Here is a 21121-nt window from a genome sequence, read left to right on the forward strand (position 1 = left end):
GGCCTCCCTTCGGCCCACGAGCCCCCTCCGGCTCCCACACCTGCTCCTTGCTCTCCTGCGTCGGGAGAGATGCTCGTGGGGGTCAGGCGGTGGCGTTGCCCAGTGCTGTGCGTGGCTTGCTCGCCTCTGCTGGTGGAGGAGAGCAGCGCTTGCCGAGTAGCCGGGGTCTCGCACGTGGTTAGTTGCCTGTCGTTGTTCACAGCCCCTCTGTCCGTCATCTGTGTGCCGTCGGCCCTGAGCCGTGTGTGGAGAGAGTGGGGGTGCCATCGTGCTCACGCGGCGGTCTCTCCCCCGTGCAGATGACATCCCGGAGGACCTCAGGGACCCCTTCTACATCGACCAGTACGAGCAGGAGCACGTCAAGCCCCCGGTCATCAGGCTGCTGCTGTCCAGCGAGCTGTACTGCCGCGTCTGCGGCCTCATCCTCAGAGGGGACCAGGTGGCCGCTCTGCAGGGACACCAGGCTGTCATCCAGGCCCTGTCCCGGAAAGGGATTTACGTGATGGAGAGTGACGACACCCCCGTGACGGAGCCCGATCTCAGCCACGCGCCCATAAAGATGGTGAGTGGCCTGGGCGGCGGGCGGGGGCGGCTGGTGGGCTGCCGCTGTCCCCCTGTGGCGCAGCAGTCACCCCAAAAGTTCAGGGTTCGAGAGCACCTTCTCTCCGCAGGCCAGGGGCTGATTTGGAAAAGGGGGAGGGAGCAGCCTGTCGGCTTTTTCTCACGGGGAGCAAACTTTTTGCACGTGTTGTGCCGTAGAATTGTCGAGCCCACCCTCTTAGGTTGTTTCACGTGTATCTTCTAAGTATTTTTGTGCCAAAATAAAGAAGGAAATGCACCTTTCCTCCCCGAGCGTCTCCCCGCAGCTTTCTCGGAAAGCCATGCCACCAGTGTGACTTTCCCAGGCTGCCCCAGGTCTACGCCGCTGTGGCAACTCCCACGTGGCTTTAAGCTTTGGCCGTTCTCAGGCGCTCTGCGTTCTGTGGCTTTTCGCTCTTGGCCTTGGTGGATGTGTGTTGTGGATCGAGGGGACGTTACTGGTTCTGGGAAGAAAGGGCTCGAAGGCCTGGCGTGAGCTCAGTGTGCCGGGCCCCTGACGGCCCCAGGGGCCTGTGGTGGTCATGGGGCCTCAGGCACGTCTCTTCGCCCCTTGTACCTTGGCCCACAGCTGAGCAGTAGGGAAGCCCCAGGCTCTCACGGGGTCGTCAGAGATGAGGAAGTGGGGGTCACGTACAAGTAGAGATCTGAGTGCCTCCTTAGATGCAGAGGAAGACAGACAACGGAGGCGCTCAGCTGTGGGTCTAGGGAGGGTCTCTGCGTTGACCCGGGGTGGAAAGGCAAGGTTGGGTGACTGACTGCTGCCTCTGCCCCCAGAGCGCCCACATGGCGATGGTGGACGCACTCATGATGGCCTACACCGTGGAGATGATCAGCATTGAGAAGGTGGTGGCCAGCGTCAAGCGCTTCTCCACGTTCAGTGCCTCGAAAGAGCTTCCCTACGACCTTGAGGACGCCATGGTCTTCTGGGTCAACAAGGTGAGCGCTGGGGCCCTGCCCGGAACGGGGGCGAGCAGCATGAGTGGCCGGGGTGCTCCTTGACTGTGGGTCCTCTTCCCCCTGAGAGCAGCGCCCTCCTGTGTGTCCTGCTGTGACCCTGTCCCAGCAGCGGCCTCGGACGTGTGTCCACTGTGGTTCAGACAGAGGGGAGCAGCACGGGCCTGTAGAAAGCACAGGTGTGCTGGTGGCGCACGTTAGTAAATTCGTTTTATTTTTATCTCAAGCACGTACGTGCGTCATGGAGATCTCAGTTTAGAAGGCATTTTGATGAAGAGAAAAATGGTACCTTCCTAAATGCTGTGATTTTCCTTTATGTTTCGAAGCTTACAATGTGCCTCTCTATACAGTCTTCATAAAGAATGTTCATTTTTCATGGTGTGTGATTAGAGGATTACCTGACCAAAGCCCTTTGGTTATTAAGCCTCCTCATTTGCCGAAAGGTATTCCATTAGGGACACTTTATTAAGCAGAGGAAATGGAACGTGGAGCAGCTCCTTGCAGAGTTGTATCACATGCAGGAAATTTGGAGTTATTTCGTTAGACAGTTTGCACATGTATTCCCTGCCACGTGAGGGCTTTATCAGAGGTGAGGTGAACGTCCATGGCCGTGGGATTAGTTGAAGAACGCAGCAGAGCCTGGCAGAGTCCACGTGCTGCTCCCTTGGACGGCCGCCTCGTCGCGGTGATGCCGCCCTGCTCTCTACTTGGTTTCCTCCCTCGTGTGGGTCCGGGGCATCGAGTGGATGAGCAGACCGCCTTCACCCTCTGACCCCGCAGCGAGGTGGAGGGCTTTTCTAGGACTCCTGTGGAGCCTCTGGTCCTGGTGGGACTCGGGAGCTGCCCGGTGGCCACGAGGTCGCGTCCCGGTGGCGACACCTCCTCATCCTCGTGCCCTGGCTTCACATAGTAGTACATGCGGGAAGCGTCCCACGGGGATTTGGTTAAAAAAAATGATGTTCTGAAGTGATATTTCCACGGGAGCCCGGGTGTGATCCGAGCCCGAGCTCCTTTCCTGTGGCCACAGGTTCAGATTTTCTTTTCCTTTAACAACTTGTACTGATTCTTTCCCCCTTATCAAAGGAATGGCATGGTTATTATAGACATTTAGAAAACACGGATGAGCAACAGAAGAAAGCGAAAATTCCCCATGGCCCTGCCACCTGCACACGTAGTGTTCTGCAGTGAAGTGTACTAACTTCCCATAGTTTGTATTTATCTGGGTGTAACCTCCATACTTAAAGGCACAGTTGAGGTCTTCCAGGCACTTGACCGTAGGCTGAGGTTTGCGTTTGGTGAGATGTGGTGAGTATGGCTCGGCCATTCTGAGGCCGCCCACCCTCCCGCCTGCCGTGGTCTCGACGTGTCGGGGCCGAGCTGTCCCCTCCCGCAATAAGCAGCCGTCTCCCTGAGCATCTCGGTGACTTCCGCCCACATGTTCCTGGTGGGTAGTGGTTGAGATTAAGCTGAGGTTCATTTTTAAAGGCTTTTGATTAGTTTTTGCCAAATTCTGACCATAAAGACTGTACCGTTTTTCTCGTACTGTTTAGTCTGTGTAAGTGTTTTTTCCGCCTGTGTCTTCTCATATACTGGATATTATTAAAAAATACCTGCCGGGCTTCCCTGGTGGCGCAGTGGTTGGGAGTCCGCCTGCCGATGCAGGGGACACGGGTTCGTGCCCCGGTCCGGGAAGATCCCACGTGCCGCGGAGCGGCTGGGCCCGTGAGCCATGGCCGCTGGGCCTGCGCGTCCGGAGCCTGTGCTCCGCAACGGGAGAGGCCACAACAGTGAGAGGCCCGCGTACCGCAGAAAACAAACAAAAAACAAACCTGCCGAGTTGAGAGGTGAAAATTAGCCCCTTTTACTGTTATTGCTTCACTCGCTGATAAAGTTGAAGTTTAAGGAAGAGAGTGTATGTCTGGCTCTCTGTCTCCCTTTTGGGTAATTCGTTTTGGCCAGGGTTCTTTGGGTAGGGGTGGGGGAACGTGCCTTCCCCTTCCTGCCCAGGACCGTCCCGTTTCCAGGGTGTTTGCCGTGTGTTCATCGGCGCTTCCCGGGTGCTCGTGGCCCGTTTGCCTGGGACTTGGTGGCCGGCCCGGCAGCACCGCTGTGTCTTCTGCCCCCATGTGGTGTCCCTGCCGTGTGGACACCGCCTCCTGACTTGCTGCTGTGACAGGTGTCCCCACCGCTTGGCGTGGTCACGTGGCCGCCGTGGCCAGGTCCGCAGTCGCACCTGACGCTGTGCTGACAGTGTGTGGCTTTGTCACAGCTCGCGCCCCTTCTCGTGCCGCGCTCCATTCTCCCAGGAGTTAATGCTGGCGTCAGCTCTTCATGATCCTTTTTCGCTTGCCCAGCATTTATGTTTTTATTCCACGTGCTCCATGTTTCGCTGTTTCCGTAGCATCCGTGTGAGTTTCAGTTTCTCCGTTAGGAGGCTTTTCCTTCAGGTGGGTGCTCTGGCCTCTGCACCCGCTGCTGTCCTGCAGGGTCTCCCCACGGTCCCGTCAAGGGCGGGATCCCCGCAGTCGCTCCTTCCTGGGGCTCCTCTCAGGGGAGGGTCCTCTGGTGCAGGGTGAGACGTGCTCCCGCCTCTGTGCCTTCGGCGGGTCTCTGCTCACGTGCCTTCCCTGAGCTGTGATGGGACCTTAGCTCCCCGCGGCCTCTCCACTGTGGACGCTGTCGCCTGACAGGCTTCCAACCGGGCCTGGAGACCTTCCCTCCATCCTCACGCTGATGCGTTTTCTCTCCACAGAAAATTGCTGCACGTTGAATGAGGTTTGGGCTCTGGGGAGGTTTGACGTTGGTGAGTTTTCTCTTCAGCGTCAATCTTAGATGTCTAACAAGAGCTGAAGTCTCTTGGAAACTCTGTCCCTAGGTTCCGTGTTCCCAGGATCGCGGCTGTGTGCGCACACCTGAGGCAGGTGTGAGCCCCCCTCACACCCGCCCCGGCCTGCCTTTCTCCTGTGGGGTCTGTCCAGGCGGTCGCTTCTCACGCTGGGCTCCGCGTGCGGGCGCCCTCATCCCCGTCAGCGTCTCTGGATTCGCAGGACAGGCCTGTCAGGTGGCCTCTGAGTTTCTCTTGCTGTGTGGCATCGATCTGGGGGCCCGTCCTGCTGCAGACTGGATGGCACGCCTGCCACCTGAGACGCTTAGAGACCCCTCCGCTTGGCACTGGGCCAGCCCAGCTGCTGCCCTGGCCTGTGCGTCGTGTGGGGAGTGCGTCCTTGCAGTGCACCCCCGGCCCTGCTCAGAAAGGCCGCAGCTTACCCTTCCCACACCACGCCCTCTGAACCAGCCCCTCCCTCCTCGGGTGATCAGTCACCCTGGGGGCCCAAGTCGCTCCCTGGGGTTGGGGCCGCCCGAGCCATCCGCCGGCGTCCTCGCCCTGTGTGAGTGTGGCTGGGTCATCTCCTCTGTGTCCCGGGAGTTTTCCCGCGAACCATCTTGCTCTGGCTCTTTATTTTTTATGGACGCCCAGCCAGTAGCTTGAGTCGTTTACTAAAAACACTCCCCAGCTTTGCCCAAACATGTTTTATATACGATAAATGGACCCAGTTCCTTGAGTGTCGACAAGTGACTACATATGTTTAGCATTCGCAGTCAAGGTAACGTTTCCGTCGTCCAAAAGCAGTTCCTCTGCGCTCGTTGCAGTTAGATGGAGTCACGTGGTAGGTACTCTTTTTGTGTCTTTCACTGACTACTACCGTGTTTTTGAAGTGGATCCACGTCATCGTGTCCATCAGTAGTTTGGTGCTTTTGAAACTCGGTGGGGTTCCACGGCACGAATGCACTACGGCTTGTTTATCCGTTCACCTGTTGATGGGCACTCGGGTTGTTTCTGGTTTTGTCTGTTACGCATAGAGCTTCTGGGAACATTTGTGCACAAGTCTTGATGTGCGGATACATTTTCATCTCTTTGAGTAAATACTTAGGAGTGAGTTGCTGGGTCACATGACGATCAGTTTACCTTTAGAAGAAACTGTCCAGGTGTTCTCTGAAGTGACTGCGTGCCATCTTAGGCTCCCACTAGCGAGACAGGAGAATTCCAGTGTTCCACGTTCCGCTGACACTTGGTATCGTCAGTCTTCCGGTTTCAGCCGTTTGGGTGGATGTGTAGAGGTATGTCATGGGTTTAATTTGCATTTCTTTAATGACTGAAGATGTTTCTGTGTATCTTGTTAGGTGTTCACGTATTTTGCCCAATTTTTAATGAGGTGGTTTGTCTTAATGAGTTTCAAGAATATTTTATGTGTATAAAGATTTAGGGATCCAGTGCTTTCCAAGGTATATATTCTTGTAATGTGTTTTTATTGTTTGGGTGCCAGGATAATGCGGGTGTCAAAAAAAGAGCTGGGAAGTATTCCCTCCTTCCTTTTGTGAAACACTTTTTGTATTATTAGTATTACTAGTATTATTTTGTCCTTAAATCTTTGTTGGAGTCACTGGTGAAGCCATCTGGGCCTGGAGTTTTCTTGGAAGGTTTCAATTATGAATTCAGTTTCTTTAGTGTACTTATAAGGTGTTTAGGATTTCTGTTTAATTTTGTGACTTTTAAGGAATTTGTCAATTTTATTTAAATCTTTGACTCTATTGGCATATTCATATTTCTTTATCATCCTTTTAGTGTATTATGATCTGTAGTGATGTCCCCTCTTGTTTCCTGCTCTGTAATTTCTTTTTTTCTTCCCTTTGTTGGTCTGGTTTATCAACTTCATTAATCTTCTAAAAAATCTGCTTTTGGTTTTTGTTGATTTCTCCAATTTTCTATTTAATTCCTCCTCTTGCTTTATTATTTTTCTTTCTGTTTATTTTGAATTTATTTTTCTCTCCTTTCTAGTTTGTTAGAGTAGAAGATTAGTTCTTTTGCACCTTTCTGCATTTTAATATAAACATTTAAAGTTGATAATTCCTCTATGAGTAGTGCTTTAGCTGCACTGTACACATTTTTATGTGTTGTGGTTTTCTTCATTCTCTAAAATATTTTGTTTTAGTTGCGAATTCTCGTTTCAGCAATGGATTATCTAGAAGTTTGTAGTTCAGTTTTCATATGTGTGGAGGTGGAGTGGTTCTAGGTACCTTAGTGTTTTGGTTTCGAATTCTGTCGAGGTCAGAGAGCGTAGTCTGTGTGGTTTCATTTCAGTCCTTCTGGACTTATCGAGACTTGTGGTCCACTGCGTGGTCTTGCAGAGTGTTCCGTGTGCACTTGAAAAGAAGCCGTGTGTTCTGCTGTTGTCAGGGGAGTGCTTTGTGAGTGTCAGTTCAGGTTGGTTTGGGTGTGTTTGCGTCGCTGGAGTCTCAGTCACTCACCCAGGGAGGAGAGTTCATCTCCAGCAGGGATTTTGTCTGTTTAACCTTTTGGTTGTGTCAGATTTTGCTTTGTGTATTTTCAGTCTGTTGTTACATTTATACGTGTTTAGGATTTTTCTGTCCTTTTGTGGTCGTGCAATGTCTCTTTATCACAGGTGACAATCCTTGCCTCCGGCCTTGGCGTGGCCAGTGTGTGCCCGACTTATCTTTCTATTTAAAGCGAGTTTCTTACGGGGACCCTGTAGTCCACCTGGGCCTTACCTTGGAGTGTTCAACTTAATTGCATTTCACGTGATTATGGAGACGTCTGGGTTTTACATCTTGTCTCCCTTCTGTATCTTTTCTCTGTCTTCCTTCTTTTCTGGCATATTTTGGATTCGGCGTTTTTACTCCATTTCGTCTCCAGTATTTTTGGGGGGGCTGCTTCAGGGTTTACAAATTTCATCTTCAGGTTTTCATAGTCTGCCTTCAAATAAAGTGATAGCATTTCACAAATAAGATCAGAAATGTCTTTTCCCCTTTTGGCCTTTGTGCCACTGTTGTCATTCATTTCATTACAGCCCCAGATAAGTTACTTTCACCCTCAGCAGCCAGTTATCTTTTAAAGTAATTAAAAATGGTTAGCAATATTTATCCACATATTTCCCATTTTTATTGCTCTTCATTCCCTTGTATAGATGAAGAGTTCTCAAACCTTTTGGTCTCAGAACCCCTTTACACTCTTAAATACCGTGGCCCTCAAAGAATTTTTAGAAAATCTCTCAATGTTTACTGTATTAGAAATTAAAAACAGGAACATTTAAAAATATTTATTAATTCACTTAAAAGTAACAGCTCATTCCATGTTAATGTAAGCGATGTGTTTTTAATGAAAAATAACTGTATTCTCAAAAATGGAACAAGTGGTGGTGTTTTACAGTTTTGTAAGTTTCTTTAATGTCTGGCTTACCAGAAGACAGCTGCATTCTTACCTGCCTTTGCATTTCATCTGCTACAATATGTTGTTTTTATTGATGTAAAGGAAGAAAGTCTGGTTTCACGTGGATACGTACTTGACGAGGGGACAGTGCTTTCATAATCTTTTCAGATAGTTATGCACATCTCTTTTTGATTCTATACCAAAACTGGACAAGTGGTAGTTTCTTTCTTTTTTTTTTTAAAGCATGGATCATTCTTTTTTTTTTTTAATTAATTAATTATTTATTTATTTATTTATGGCTGTGTTGGGTCTTCGTTTCTGTGCGAGGGCTTTCTCTAGTTGCGGCAAGTGGGGGCCACTCTTCATCGCGGTGCGCGGGCCTCTGACTATCGCGGCCTCTCTTGTTGCAGAGCACAGGCTCCAGACGCGCAGGCTCAGTACTCGTGGCTCACGGACCTAGTTGCTCCGCGGCATGTGGGATCTTCCCAGAGCAGGGCTCGAACCCGTGTCCCCTGTATTGGCAGGTAGATTCTCGACCACTGCGCCACCAGGGAAGCCCTACAAGTGGTAGTTTCTTGAAGGCTATTTGAAATATGGAATTTGAAACTGTTACCAGTTAACTTTTTTTTTTTTTTTTTTGCGGTACGCGGGCCTCTCACTGTCGTGGCCTCTCCCGCTGCGGGGCACAGGCTCCAGACGCGCAGGCTCAGCGGCCATGGCTCACGGGCCCAGCCGCTCCGCGGCATGTGGGATCCTCCCGGACCGGGGCACGAGCCCGCGTCCCCTGCCTCGGCAGGCGGGCTCTCAACCACTGCGCCACCAGGGAAGCCCACCAATTAACTTTTTAAAAAAGTTGAGATATAATTCACATGCTGTAAAATTCACTCTTTTAAAGTGTGTGGTTCAGTGGATTTGAAGATACTCACCAGGTTCAGCTGTCACCACCAATCGCACACATCTTTATCATACCCAGAAAGAGACGCTGGTGCCATCCGCAGTCCTTCCCCGCCAGCCCCTGGTGGCCACTCCTCTGCCTTCTGTCTCTCTGGATCTGGCCGTTCTGAACATTTCATTTAAATGCAATCTACAGTACGTGGCCTGTTGTCTCTGACTTTATTCAAGTAGCATGTTTTCACGTCTCATGCGTGCTGTAGCACTTATCAGTACCACATTCCTTTTATGGTTGAGTAACGCTCAGTCGTATAGATATGCTGAGTTTTGTTTAGCCATTCCTCAGCTGGTGGGCATGTGTGTTTTCCACTTTTTGGCTATCGTGACTCCTGCTGTGAACATTCAAGTACCAGTGTTTGTGTGGCTGTGTTTTCACTTCTCTTGGGTTTATATCTAGGGGTGGAATTGCTGGGTCGTACAGGAACTCTGTGTTTAACTCAGTGAAGAGCTGGCAGACTGTCTCCACGGCTGCTGCACCGTCTATATTCCCCCAGCAACACCAGAGGTTTCCAGTTTTCCACGTCCTTGCTAACACTCATCTTCTGGTTTTTTGATTCTAGCCATTCTGGAGGGTGTGAGATGGTATCTCATTGTGGTTTAGATTCACATTTCCCTGATAGTAATGATGGGAAACCTTTTCCCATGTGTTTATTGGCTATTTGTAGATCTTTTCTGGAGAAATGTCTGTTCACATCCTTTGCCCATTTTAAAATTGGATTATTCCTCTTTTTATTGTTGCAACGATTCTTTTATATAATCTAGGTACTAGCCCAGTGAACTGTTCTCTTCTTCTTTTTTTTTTTTTGGCTGCGTTTGGTCTTTGTTGCTGCACGGGAGCTTTCTCTAGTTGTGATGAGCAGGGGCTACTCTTCCTTGCAGTGCGCGGGCTTCTCACTGCGGTGGCTTCTCTTGTTGCGGAGCACAGGCTCTAGGCGCGCGGGCTTCAGTAGTTGTGGCACGTGGGCTCAGTAGTTGTGGCTCGCAGGCTCTAGAGCGCAGGCTCAGTAGTTGTGGCACACGGGCTTAGTTGCTCTGCGGCATGTGGGATCTTCCCGGACCAGGGATCGAACCTGTGTCCCATGCATTGGCAGGCGGATTCTTAACCACTGAGCCACCAGGGAAGCCCCCAGTGCACTTTTTGTACTCTGTGGTATTAAAATCTCTCTTACATTTTTCCTGGTCCTGTTACTCACGATTTTGTGAGGCCTTGTCATTGGGAACATTGTTTTGCTGACGTGCATGGATCTTCCCAATGTCTCATTTCACGATATAGTATCAAAAATTACATTCATTAATAGCATCACCAATCCAATCAGAAAATCCTTTCCATGTTAGGAAGGTATCTAGTTTATGGCAGAAACAAATTTTCTAAAATTTTTAACTTCTAGTATTTTATTGTGAAAAATTTTAAACATGCAGAAAAGTTGACAGAATTATACAGAGAACACCCTGTATCCACCACCTAGATTTTACAGTGAACATTTTTTACAGTACTTGCTTTATCACTTATCCATCCATCCATCTATTCTAATTCATTTATTTTATCTATTTGCTTCCTGGCTGCGTTGGGTCTTCGTTGCTGCACACGGGCTTTCTCGAGTTGTGGCGAGCGGGAGCTACTCTTCTTTGCAGTGCGCGGGCTTCTCATTGCGGTGGCTTCTCTTGTTACGGAGTACGGATTCTGGGCACGCGGGCTTCAGTTAGTTGTGGCTTGCAGGCTCAGTAGTTGTGGCTCGCGGGCTCTAGAGTGCAGGCTCAGTAGTTGTGATGCACGGGCTTAGTTGCTCTGCGGCACGTGGGATCTTCCCGGTCCAGGGATTGAACCTGTGTCCCATGCATTGGCAGGTGGATTCTTAACCACTGTGCCACCAGGGAAGCCCTAATTCATTTATTTTAAAACTTATCAACGTTGATTTTTCTTTTGTCTTTCTCTTTTAAAAAACAAATTTTCTACATTCTTGATTTGATGTGCATGATTTCACTTACCTTTATTCTTGTTTAATGAGAAGACATTCAGTTCTGTGGCATTTCATCTGATTATAGCTTTGACCATGTCCCTGTTAACACTGATGAGTGTTTTTCTCCACGCTGTTACTTTATAATTGCAATTTTGATCATTTCCGAGCAGTTGTACTAATTGCTTACGAGTGTCTCACGACAGTTCTTAGCGCTCTTTTGGTGGTCAGGGAATGTGCGAGCACCTGTTAGGCTTCGGGGGTTTTCAGCCAGACCACGTTATCAGCAGCTTCGCTGATAGTGGCGGCGAACTTGGGCTGCCCGTGCACCGGGGAGGCTGCCGATCCTGTCGCTGAGGCTGCCGATCCTGTCAGCGCTGAGGCTGCCGATCCTGTCGTGAGGTGGAAAGCATCACGCGGGTGCTGTGGGGCGTGAGGGCCTTCCTTGCTCTCTGTCGAATCACAGGTCACAGGGAATCCATGTATTTCTGCATGCGTGTCATGGGTCTAAATATTACCTGCATCTAAGAGCCTGAGTTCAAACAAGTAAGGTGGGTGCTGGAAGGATGTACACACCACTGTTGGAAATCAATTTCAGTTGCCTTTTTAATGCATTTAATTTCTTCTACTTTAGGTAAATCTTAAAATGAGAGAGATAACAGAGAAAGAAGTTAAGTTAAAACAGCAGTTATTGGAAAGTCCAGCTCATCAAAAGGTAAAGGGTAAATTTCACTTCTCTGGAACGCACCAAGTTAGCGTTGCTCCCGTTTTAAAGAACTGTGTCTGTGTGTGCTCTGTGCTTGTTCGTTGTTCTTACCAAGCAGGGAGCGAGTGCCCTGGGCCCCGGCCCTGGTGGCGAGGGCGCGGTGGCCCACTGCCCTTTCTCCCAGGCAGGGGCAGCCTAGTGTTGAACTTGGGAGGGTGGGGGAGAGGTGGGAGGTGTCGGAAGCTCCAGAGGAAGGGACGTAGGGTCACCCGGGGTGAAGTCAGCGTGGTGGGTGGGGGGGTTGCCCTCAGCCAGAGGTCCCCTTGGAGCCCTCACGGACTGTGAGCCCAGTGTGGGATTCAGGCGGGTAAACGACACGTGTCCAGTGAAATGACCCACTAACGTCCTGTGTGACCTGATTATTATTATATTTTTTGGCCGAGCACGTGTGTGACTGAATCCATGTTCTTCAAACGCGTGTACGACGTGGCCTGGCCTGGGCTGCGGGCCCCTGGGCTGCGGGGTGAGCGACTGTCCCCTTGCTCCCCTCTCTTACCTGGACCCCGGGGATGCTGTCCGTGGGCACCTCACCCCGGCCACGCTTCCGTGAGCCACCCCCCTTCCTCAGATGGGCGTGGACGGCTCGCTGAGCCCCTCCCCGAATGGCGGTTGGCTCCTGTCCTTTTTGGTGCCCGGCCCGTGCGGAGTTTGCAGAGTAGTCTTTGCTCCCGCAGAGGCCAGTGTCGTAGAGGTGCCTGGGAGCTTCCCCTGCGGTCATCTGCTAGCGCAGAGGGACGCCCCGCCTCTCGTGTGAACGTGGTGTGCAGGTGTGTGTCTCGTCTGTCCACGCGTGCGCCTGCCGCGCTGACCTCCTCTCCTGCCTTCCTTCCCTCGCCTCCCGAGCAGTCTCCCTCCAAGTGGTACTGGAAGCTAGTGCCCGTAAGTGAGCTCCGCGCGTGCGCCCAGCTGCCGTCCAGACGGCCGTCCCGCCGCAACCACTTGCTTCCATTACAGACTGCTCGTGACTGTTTGTCTGAATGTCCTCCTTGGTGGTGTTGTTGCATTTCCCGCGGGGCAGTGATGGCCCGGTTCTGGGCAGAGTAGACGGTAACGAGGCCCTCTGGAGCCCTAAGGTGCATTGTGTAGCCAGCACCCAGAGTGTGGTTTCGCCCAGTTTCTTAGGTAGACTTGCAGGCAGTTTCTTCTTCGGACACATAGTTAACTTCTTTATGTGACGAACTTCAGGGTCAATGACAGGCTGTATTCTCCTTTCTGCTAGGTGCCAGCAGGAATGACAAACATCCAATCTGCTAAGTTCCCCTTTGGATTTGTCCTTCCTGACGTTACGGTCCGTGGTGATTCGGTCTGCAGCTCTGGCTGTGCTCCACCTGGGGACCTGTTCTGGAAGCAGAACCAGTTCGTTACACGGTTTCCCACGGAAAAATACCTGGTGCTCCAAGTGGTGCATTTTAAAATGAAGTTTTGGAGAACAGATCTTTTTGAAGACTCCTTTATTTGCCTGATCCTTTAGTTTAATGATTTGGATCAAATTATCCTTAGAATTCCATCATAAAGGAGATACTGTGGATGTAAAACTGTCAGTGGGATCTGTGTGAGCAGTGATATACTCTGCTTTGTAGCTGATGGATAATTTTGCTTCTCTTTGAAATATATTAATAACAAAGAGGGGGTAAGCGTTTTTATGCATATTTACGTATCTCTTAACTTCTCGAAAACTGCAGGCCAAAGAGAGAACTGTTAAAAGCAGTTATGAGCTGTAGTGAGGACACAGTCAGAGATGCAGGTGTCCTCCCGGAAGTGGGGTTTCAGATGAGACTCGTGTAAAAACTGGAGAATGTGGCCAAGAGCAGAGCGCCTGTAGGTTTCCTCCTAGCAGTTGGTCACCGTGGCTGCCTGAGCGCATGTCTGGCTCATCGGTAGCGGGGTGACTGTTAGGCTGCTGGAGGTTTGGAGCAGGGTCCCCTCGAGGGGTGGCCCCGGCTCCCCCGACCCAGGGCTTCAGCACTTTCCCTGATGCAAACGCACACCATCCGTCCTCAGCCGCGAAACCACCCGCTTCCCTGCATGCCGTGCTCGGCCCGCGCGCTGTCTGTGTGTGTGGAGACCTGGCCCGGCGTGTGCCTCGGGCTCTGCATGCGGGAGCCCCAAGGCTGGCCCCCGGGCACGGCGGCCCGAGAAACAAGTTAAAGTCCATGTCGAGGCCAGTGTTAGTGGCGTGCGTTGCACATGCACGGGTGAGGCGTGTTCTGTGCAGATGCCGGCGCTGACTGCCCTGCGCTGTGCGCACACTGCGTTCTTGCCGGGGCGCCTTCCTTTGGGTTGACTCTCCTGCACGGCTCGCGGAGGTCCATAGCCGGCAGCACGGGTGGCGGGTTTTCTCCCTCGAGCTGGCACTGTGTTCTCCTCCCCTGGAGAAGGCGCGGCTGCAGGAAATGCCAGGCTCACCTGTGCCACAGGACGTGGTCGCCTGGCGGCCTGTGTGTCTGTGCTCGTGAGCGAGGCCCAGCTCCAGGGGCAGTGCCCAGGCGCGCGGGGAGAGCACCGTGCACGTGGCTTCCTGTAAAGGCAGAAGCACAGAAACCTTGAAGAATGCCTGTTTTTTACAGCACTCAGGTTCCTGACGCTTCCGTGCACTGACGGAGGGGCTGGTTGACGGATTAGACGACGTTCCGTCTAACCTGGTTTTGGGTATTTTCTCAGACTCTGTTAGTGCTGCTTCGTGTTCTTCACAATGGCCAAGGTTAACGCTGCTAATCTGAGAAAAGTAACAGTAACGTGGGTCTTCCCAGCGTAGGCTGTTTGCCGTTTAACTTGTTTCTCATCCGCTGATGGTACGCGGCCTCTGGCAGTGTAGACGTGTGTCCTGCTTCCTGGCCCTGGGTGTGCCCGGCCCTTTAGAGTGAGGCGGCCGGGTGTCGTTAGCGGCTAACTGCTGTCGCCCAGTGTGGCCACGAAGCCCAGTTCCCTGGATCGTGACCTACGTTCCAGGCGGACTATGCAAGCCAGACATTTGGGGCTTTCCCACGTGATTGCCGTTGTCCTAAACATTGTCCCGCAGGACTCCTGTTAGCTCTAGATTTGACGGCCTGCCTGTGACGTAGGCGGCAGTGACGGCACCTCGTGCGTAGTGACCCTTTCCCTTTTCTCCACCGCAGGTGCGCTACCGCCGAGAGCACCTGTCAACGAGGCAGCCACCCTACTTCCCGTTGTTGGAGGACCTGATGCGGGATGGCAGCCACGGGGCTGCTCTCTTGGCCGTGGTCCACTACTACTGCCCGGAGCAGATGAAGCTGGACGGTGAGTGGAGCACGTGCCTCTGGAATGGACCTGAGGCTCAGGAGGCTGTTAGGATGCTCTGATCCAAACAGTCAGAACACCGGGGAGTCGCCCTGAGTCCTTAGTGCCAACCGGGGAGGCGCAGCGGCGGGCAGCTCTGACGGTGGCGTGCTTGTCGGTAGCCTCCACCAGTTTTCTCCGGTGTGAAATGGGACTTTGAAATATTTGGGTAACGTGTTAAGTATTGGTGACTGTACTTCAGTCTCAGAACAGTTGAGAGCTCGTCAGCCCTACTCTAGTTGATTTAAAACATGTAGAATGTGGTTTAGGAAAATGAGTGCAGACCCGTCTGTTGCCAAGCCGTGAGTGACTCGTGTGCTTGGTGTTGGTATCACCGTGTCGTGTGTCTCTGAGGTGCTCACGCCTGGCTGCAGGGAGAGGTGCGGGTGATGCCGTGAGCAGCATGGCGCCGGACACCTGTCCAGGGCCGTGCGGACAGGAGCTCTGATATAGGTTTTGCTGAGTCCTCTTCTTTCTGGGGGAGGGAGCTGTGAGGCCCACAGTTGCCCTGACCGCCGGCCGCACATAGAGTGTCTGTCAGACTCACTGCCGGCGCTGAGCTGACGTCGGTCCTGCTTCTGATCCAAGTGCAGAAGTGCTGGGTTTTGTAGTTTCTAAAGCACACAGCTGACCTTGAAAGAAAGGGGGGCTCAGGTTCCAGGAGGGGGTCTCCATCTGTGATTGAAAACCCCCAGATTGGCACGTGCTGGCCCCAGGTCCGTTAGGCCTCTGTCCCCGTGCGGCCTGGGCCGTGTGCCGCTGAGACCTGTAACCGGGGCCCTGGAAAGGACTGGGGAGGCTCCCCCGCGGCCAGGGAAGACCCAGGAGGCTCATCTCGGGGCAGAGGCGGAGGTCGTTCCTGAGGAAGTGAGCTGCCAGGCGAGTTCGTTCGGGTCCAGGACGCGTTTGGCCGGAGTCAGAGCAGAGTGTTGCCATGTGGGAGCGCAGCCACCGCCAGGGTCCGCCAGACCCGCAGAGAAGGGGCCCGGCCACCACCAGGCCGGCAGGCGCCGCGGACCGACCTGGGTGAGGAAGAGCCCTGAATGCGAGCGCAGAGCGTTTAAAATGCCGACGTGCGGGGCGCTCGAGCGCGCTGGGCTCCCTCCCCTCGGCCCTCCGCCCGCTGCGTGTGTGGGTAGGCAGTCCTGCCTCGGGCTTTGTCCAGCCTGTCTCTAACCTGTCCTCCGGGGCCTCGAGACAAAAACAGCTACGAGGGACAGAGAGCCTGTGCTACCGAGGAAGCGAAAACCCACGGCAGGATGTGAGTGTCGAAGCTCATTGCGCCTAATAGCGGAACGTCAAAACGGGGCTTTAAAAACGACAGAACCACAGGGTGGAGTGACTGGAGCCAGGCTCACGACTTGCCTTGCGGGACCAGGCTGAGGAAGCAGGGGAGGGCAGAGTGAGGCCAGAGGGGCCTTGAACACACGGACGCAGGCTGGGCCCAGTGCACCAGCTCGTAGGGGTCGTGCTCTTTTAAAACGAGGAAGCCTGGAGGCCTTTACAAAAGTGGCCTTGATTCAGGCCACGGAAGAAACCTCGACGGATTGCAGAGAATTGATAGTTCCTCACAACACAGTAAAACGAGAAGTCAGTAACAAAAACGTGCAGCGTATTTCTCCAAACCTTTAAAATTGTCAGTGCTTAGAAACCAAAGAAGATACTTCAGAATAGTTCATGGATCAAAGTAGAAATTACAGTGGAATTTTCTAGTGGGAGCTCTGTAAGGGCAGGCGTTTTTATCTGTTCACTGATACATCCCAACCGTCTAAAATAGCGTCTGGGACAAATTTGATCAGGTATTTGTTGAATTAAATGGACGAACGACGTACATGCCAGAACCCACAGGACGCAGCTCAGAGTGACGGGTGAAGGGAAACGTCGCCTCAGTGCAGTCTGGACAGTAAGGAATTTAAGAATTAATGAACCAGGTTGATCTCAGCGCATTCGAAAAGAACATAGAAATAAACCCAAGACAGCTGAAGGAAGAAAAATAAAGAGTAGTCTTTCCCCTCTGGTCAGAAATCACCCCAACACATGGAGGAGACAGGCTGAACTGCAGGTTCCGTCCTGAAGAGGACGGCCCGCCTGGGCTCTGGACAAGCCACCTGGTGAAGGAGTGGAGTAGAGGGGTGCAGAGGAGGCCAAGCCAGGCGTCCCGGGAGGGCTCCAGAGCAGACGTGCAGGCCGTCTTTGCCGGGGTTATTCCGGCACGAGGAGCAGAGCATGGGAGGAAGGGCATAGGCTCTCTTTCCTTCTTAACATGGGTTGAAAATCCTGTGTAAAGTTCTAGAAAACAAGAATTGAATGGCTGAGCGTGTTCTCCTGTTCATCTCAGGAGGCACAGACCAAGGTCTGTTAGAAGCCACTGCCCATTTGTGACGGATGCCCTTGGCCTGCCGCTGACGTGCTCTGACCCCACAGAGGTTCTCGACCCCGGACTGTTGCAGTCAGGGGGACGGGAGGGGGTGCCGTAGCCCCAGCCCTGGCAGCGTGGCTCTGTGCACCTGCCCCGCGCACGGTACCAGCTCCTGGTGAGTGTTGGGGCCCACAGAAGACCTGTCTGTAGTGCTGGGGAATAAACGCCACAAAAAGATGTGGGACCGTGGGAAAAATCGTGAACTCTGCCGTCGGGTGGGGTTAAACTATATTCTTAGATGCCAAGAAGCAGCATAAACATTGTGATGTCCCCTGATTGTTCATGCAGTTGTTGCGAGTCCTTTTTACAGAAATTGACAAGGGAATGCAAACATTCATGTGGAAGACTAGAGGCCAAAGGGACAAAATGGTTGTTTTGGAGACTTTATTTTTATTTTCGGCTGCGCTGGGTCTTCGTTGCTGTGCGCGGGCTTTCTCTAGTCGCGGCGAGCGGGCGCTACTCTTCGCTGCGGTGCGCGGGCTTCTCATTGCGGTGGCTTCTCTTGTTGCGGAGCACGGGCTCTAGGCGCGCGGGCTTCAGTAGTTGTGGCTCGCAGGCTTAGTGGCTCCGCAGCCTGTGGGATCTTCCCAGACCAGTGCTCCAACCCGTGTCCCTTGCATTGACAGGTAGATTCTTAACCACCGCGCGCCGCCAGGGAAGTCCTGGAGACTTTATTTCGATGTGAGTTTACTTTTACAGAGAAGGTGCAGGAATTGGTGCATACTTGTCCCCAGACTTTCCAGCTGTTACATCTTGTCACGTTTGTGCTCTTTCTCCCTGAGCTAGTTGGGAATAACTGGAGAACAAACACATTCTTTTTTTTTTTTCTTTTCTTTTAAACTTCAACAACCTTTTATTACCAAACTCACCCAGGGTTAACCCTTTAACCCACCTAACAGCAAAACAGCATCTCCAACAGGATCTAAGATGGAGGTGCACACCTAATAAAGATTGTCTGTTAAAAAAATGTATATATATATATATATATATATATATATATATATATATACACACACACACACTTGAATAAGTATTTTTTAAAAAAGCAAAATTCGGGCTTCCCTGGTGGCGCGGTGGTTGAGAGTCTGCCTGCCGATGCAGGGGACACGTGTTCATGCCCCGGTCCGGGAGGATCCCACGTGCCATGGAGTGGCTGGGCCCGTGAGCCCTGGCCGCTGAGCCTGCGCGTCCAGAACCTGTGCTCCGCAACGGGAGAGGCCACAACAGTGAGAGGCCCGCGTACCGCAAAAAAAAAAAAAAAAAAAAAAAAGCAAAATTCACCAGTCTTATATAAAAAAAAAAAAAATTCCCCAAGTGATTTCAATCCAAAAAAACCAAACTCCAGCGTTGGCATCTGTGCCGGCTCAGAAACCTCAACGCAGGATGCACCTAGCAGAAAAGCATTTTCTCTTAAAAACAATCCACCTGTCTCCTTCTTCCTGTTCAACGTGCACAGCTTATCCCTAGAAATACCCAATAACTGCGCAAACAGGACCCAGTCACGTTCCCCGGCCTCTGCCTGTCGGTGGAGGTTCCCACCAAGGACTGTTCCTTAGCGATTTTCACCTCGACTACAGTCAGGAAATTGACCCCTAATTTCTGAGAACTTGCAAAATGTCCCCAGGCTTCCTGGGGGCTTCGTGAAAGATCGCGGGTCAGTGTACCTGCCCGAGATGGGAATGCAGGCTGGGCGAAGGGGGCCTTTTCCAAATGAAGACACCCGACACCTTCAAACCTGCAGTTTAACCTACCAGGTGAACACTAGTAGCAGCTGGCCCTGCCCAAAGAGTGCTGGTCTCCCTGCTTTACCCATAAAAGTAGTAACGAAGAGGAGGAGAGTCCAGCGTGTTTGACCTCATCTCCCTGCCAGGAACGTGGAGCCATGGGCGGTGTCCTCCAGGCCGAGGTCTCAGGGGAGCTTTGCCACTTCTGGCAGCTCTTGGCAGCCTGACTCATGGCTGCTCCGTGGACACTGTGTTCCCTTGTGCAGGGTGCTTAAGAATTACCAGGGAGGGGACTTCCCTGGTGGCACAGTGGTTAAGACTCCACGCTGCCAGTGCAGGGGGCCCGGGTTCGATCCCTGGTCAGGGAACCTAGATCCCCCACGCATAGCTCAACTAAGAGTGCGTATGCCACAACTAAAGAGCTGGCGAGCCACAACTGAGGAACACACGTGCCGCAACTAAGGAGCTCGCCTGCTGCAACTAAGACCCAGCACAACCAAATAAATAAATAAATAGATAGAATAAGTATTAGAAAAAAAGGAATTCCCAGGGAAATTATGTTTTCAATTTGACTTTGTCACTGACGGATACTTGGATAGCAACTTCTAGAAAACTGCTCAGAGGACCTCTCCCGGGGTCACGGTCACAGATCCTTCCAGTTGACGGGCCCTTCGCTGGCCTTGGGCAGCAGCGTGTTGATTTTAGAGAAATGTCTGCACCCAAGGAGCCCTCTGTGCACCGACAGCGGGGAGGGATGCGCGGTCTGTGGCACTGCCTTTCTCCTGAACGTAGGAGCCCCAGAGCCAGAGACAAGACCTCTCGCATTTGGATTGAGCCAGGATGCAACGGTGCCGGTGAGGTGCTCCCAGCCTGTGTGAGAACTGGCCTGATGTGCTGGGCGGTGAAGGCAGCAGTGAGCTGGAGAGCACCTCGCTGGCCCATCTAGGTAAACCTCCGTGACCAGGGTGAACAAAACCGTCGTGTCTGCAGACAGCTCTTTATAAGTGTTTCCCAGACTGCGCGGGTCTGGACCAGGTCTGGGCCAGGTCTCTGAACACTGAAGCAGAACCCGTGGGCTTGATGGGGTCCACGCCGTGGATCTTGTCCCAGGGTGGCGGCCTTCACATGTCTCAGGTCGCAGGTTTGGGTCCGTGTGAAGACTTGGTGTGGGGCTTGCTGTGGTCTTCTTTCTTTCTTTGTTTTTTATATTTATTTATTATCATTTATTTATTTATTTTTATTTGGCTGTGCCAGCTCTTAGTTGCGGCAGGCGGGCTCCTTAGTTGTGGCCTGTGAACTCTTAGTTGCGGCATGTGTGTGGGATCTAGTTCCCTGACCAGGGATTGAACCTGGGCCCCTGCATTGGGAGCGTGGAGTCCTAACCACTGCGCCGCCAGGGACGCCCCTGGTGTTGTTTTCTTCTGTCCAATCCAGGCTCTGGCCCAGCATCACCACCCTGTTGAGGGTCCCATCTCTGCTTCCCTGTACCTGGAGCTGAGTCCCAGCCTTTCTCAGCCCTTCTTGCCCTTGACGTTTTCCAGGCATGCAGGTCGCTTAGTTGGCTGACTGTCCCCGGTTTGGCTTTGCCCGGCGTTCCCTCCTGGTGGCCTTCAGGGCCTGGGTTTCCGGCAGGAATGATGCCGCAGGGATGGTCCCTGGGTTCAGGTGGCGTGCGTTGGCTTCCTCCTCTGAGATCACCGCTCTTTGCTTTATGACCGACCAGTGATCGGGGAGTGGCTTTGGTCTCTCGTCGTGCTTTCACCCCAGCATTGGTATCTGTCGGGAGTTTCTAGCTCTGCTGCTTGTTCTCTGGTGGGTCAGCACTCCTGTGCAGAGGGCTGCTCTCCTCTCCTCTGTCGTTATTTATCCGCGCGGTGATTTGTATCAAGACGGCCTCGTGGATTCTTACTTTACTCAACGGATTCTGATCCATGACATTCATTGTTCTCTTGCTTTGTCCCAGATTTCAGACAAGTTGTGATTTTGAAGAAGAGGAACATGGGGTACTTGCTCTGCAAAGACCAAGTTTTGTTTAACTTTACATCCGCTAAGTGCAGGGGAGCCATGCAGAGAGGTCCGAACAGTGACTCTCTGTGGGACCCCAGTGCCTGGCGTGGCCCACGGCTGGGCAAGGGGGACTGGCCAGCGCAGAATGTGGGGCAAAGCGCCATCTGTGGGGGGAGATGCAGTGAGACTCCACCCCACATGAGCCAAACACTCTTCCTTGGA

At 52.4% G+C, this 21121-nt stretch overlaps 1 protein-coding gene and 1 pseudogene across 9 annotated transcripts in view; one reads left to right on the forward strand and one right to left on the reverse strand.

The window, feature by feature from the left end:
• Positions 1 to 21121, forward strand: part of CAMSAP1 (calmodulin regulated spectrin associated protein 1) — a 54187-nt gene that overhangs the window by 16555 nt on the left and 16511 nt on the right. For 4 of the 9 annotated variants that reach the window (XM_060153784.1, XM_060153785.1, XM_060153787.1 and 1 more), the window contains exons 3-7: positions 300 to 562; positions 1375 to 1536; positions 11321 to 11401; positions 12299 to 12331; positions 14569 to 14710. In XM_060153784.1, the coding sequence (XP_060009767.1) occupies positions 300 to 562; positions 1375 to 1536; positions 11321 to 11401; positions 12299 to 12331; positions 14569 to 14710 (681 nt within the window). Of the gene's footprint in view, positions 1 to 299; positions 563 to 1374; positions 1537 to 11320; positions 11402 to 11701; positions 11916 to 12126; positions 12220 to 12298; positions 12332 to 14568; positions 14711 to 21121 lie in introns of those variants that run through there. The other 5 variants (XM_060153789.1, XM_060153790.1, XM_060153791.1 and 2 more) reach the window with 3 other exon arrangements.
• Positions 19536 to 20056, reverse strand: LOC132522716 (uracil-DNA glycosylase-like; annotated as a pseudogene).

Source organism: Lagenorhynchus albirostris, chromosome 7 (genome assembly GCF_949774975.1).
Source record: "Lagenorhynchus albirostris chromosome 7, mLagAlb1.1, whole genome shotgun sequence".
Taxonomy (NCBI): domain Eukaryota; kingdom Metazoa; phylum Chordata; class Mammalia; order Artiodactyla; family Delphinidae; genus Lagenorhynchus; species Lagenorhynchus albirostris.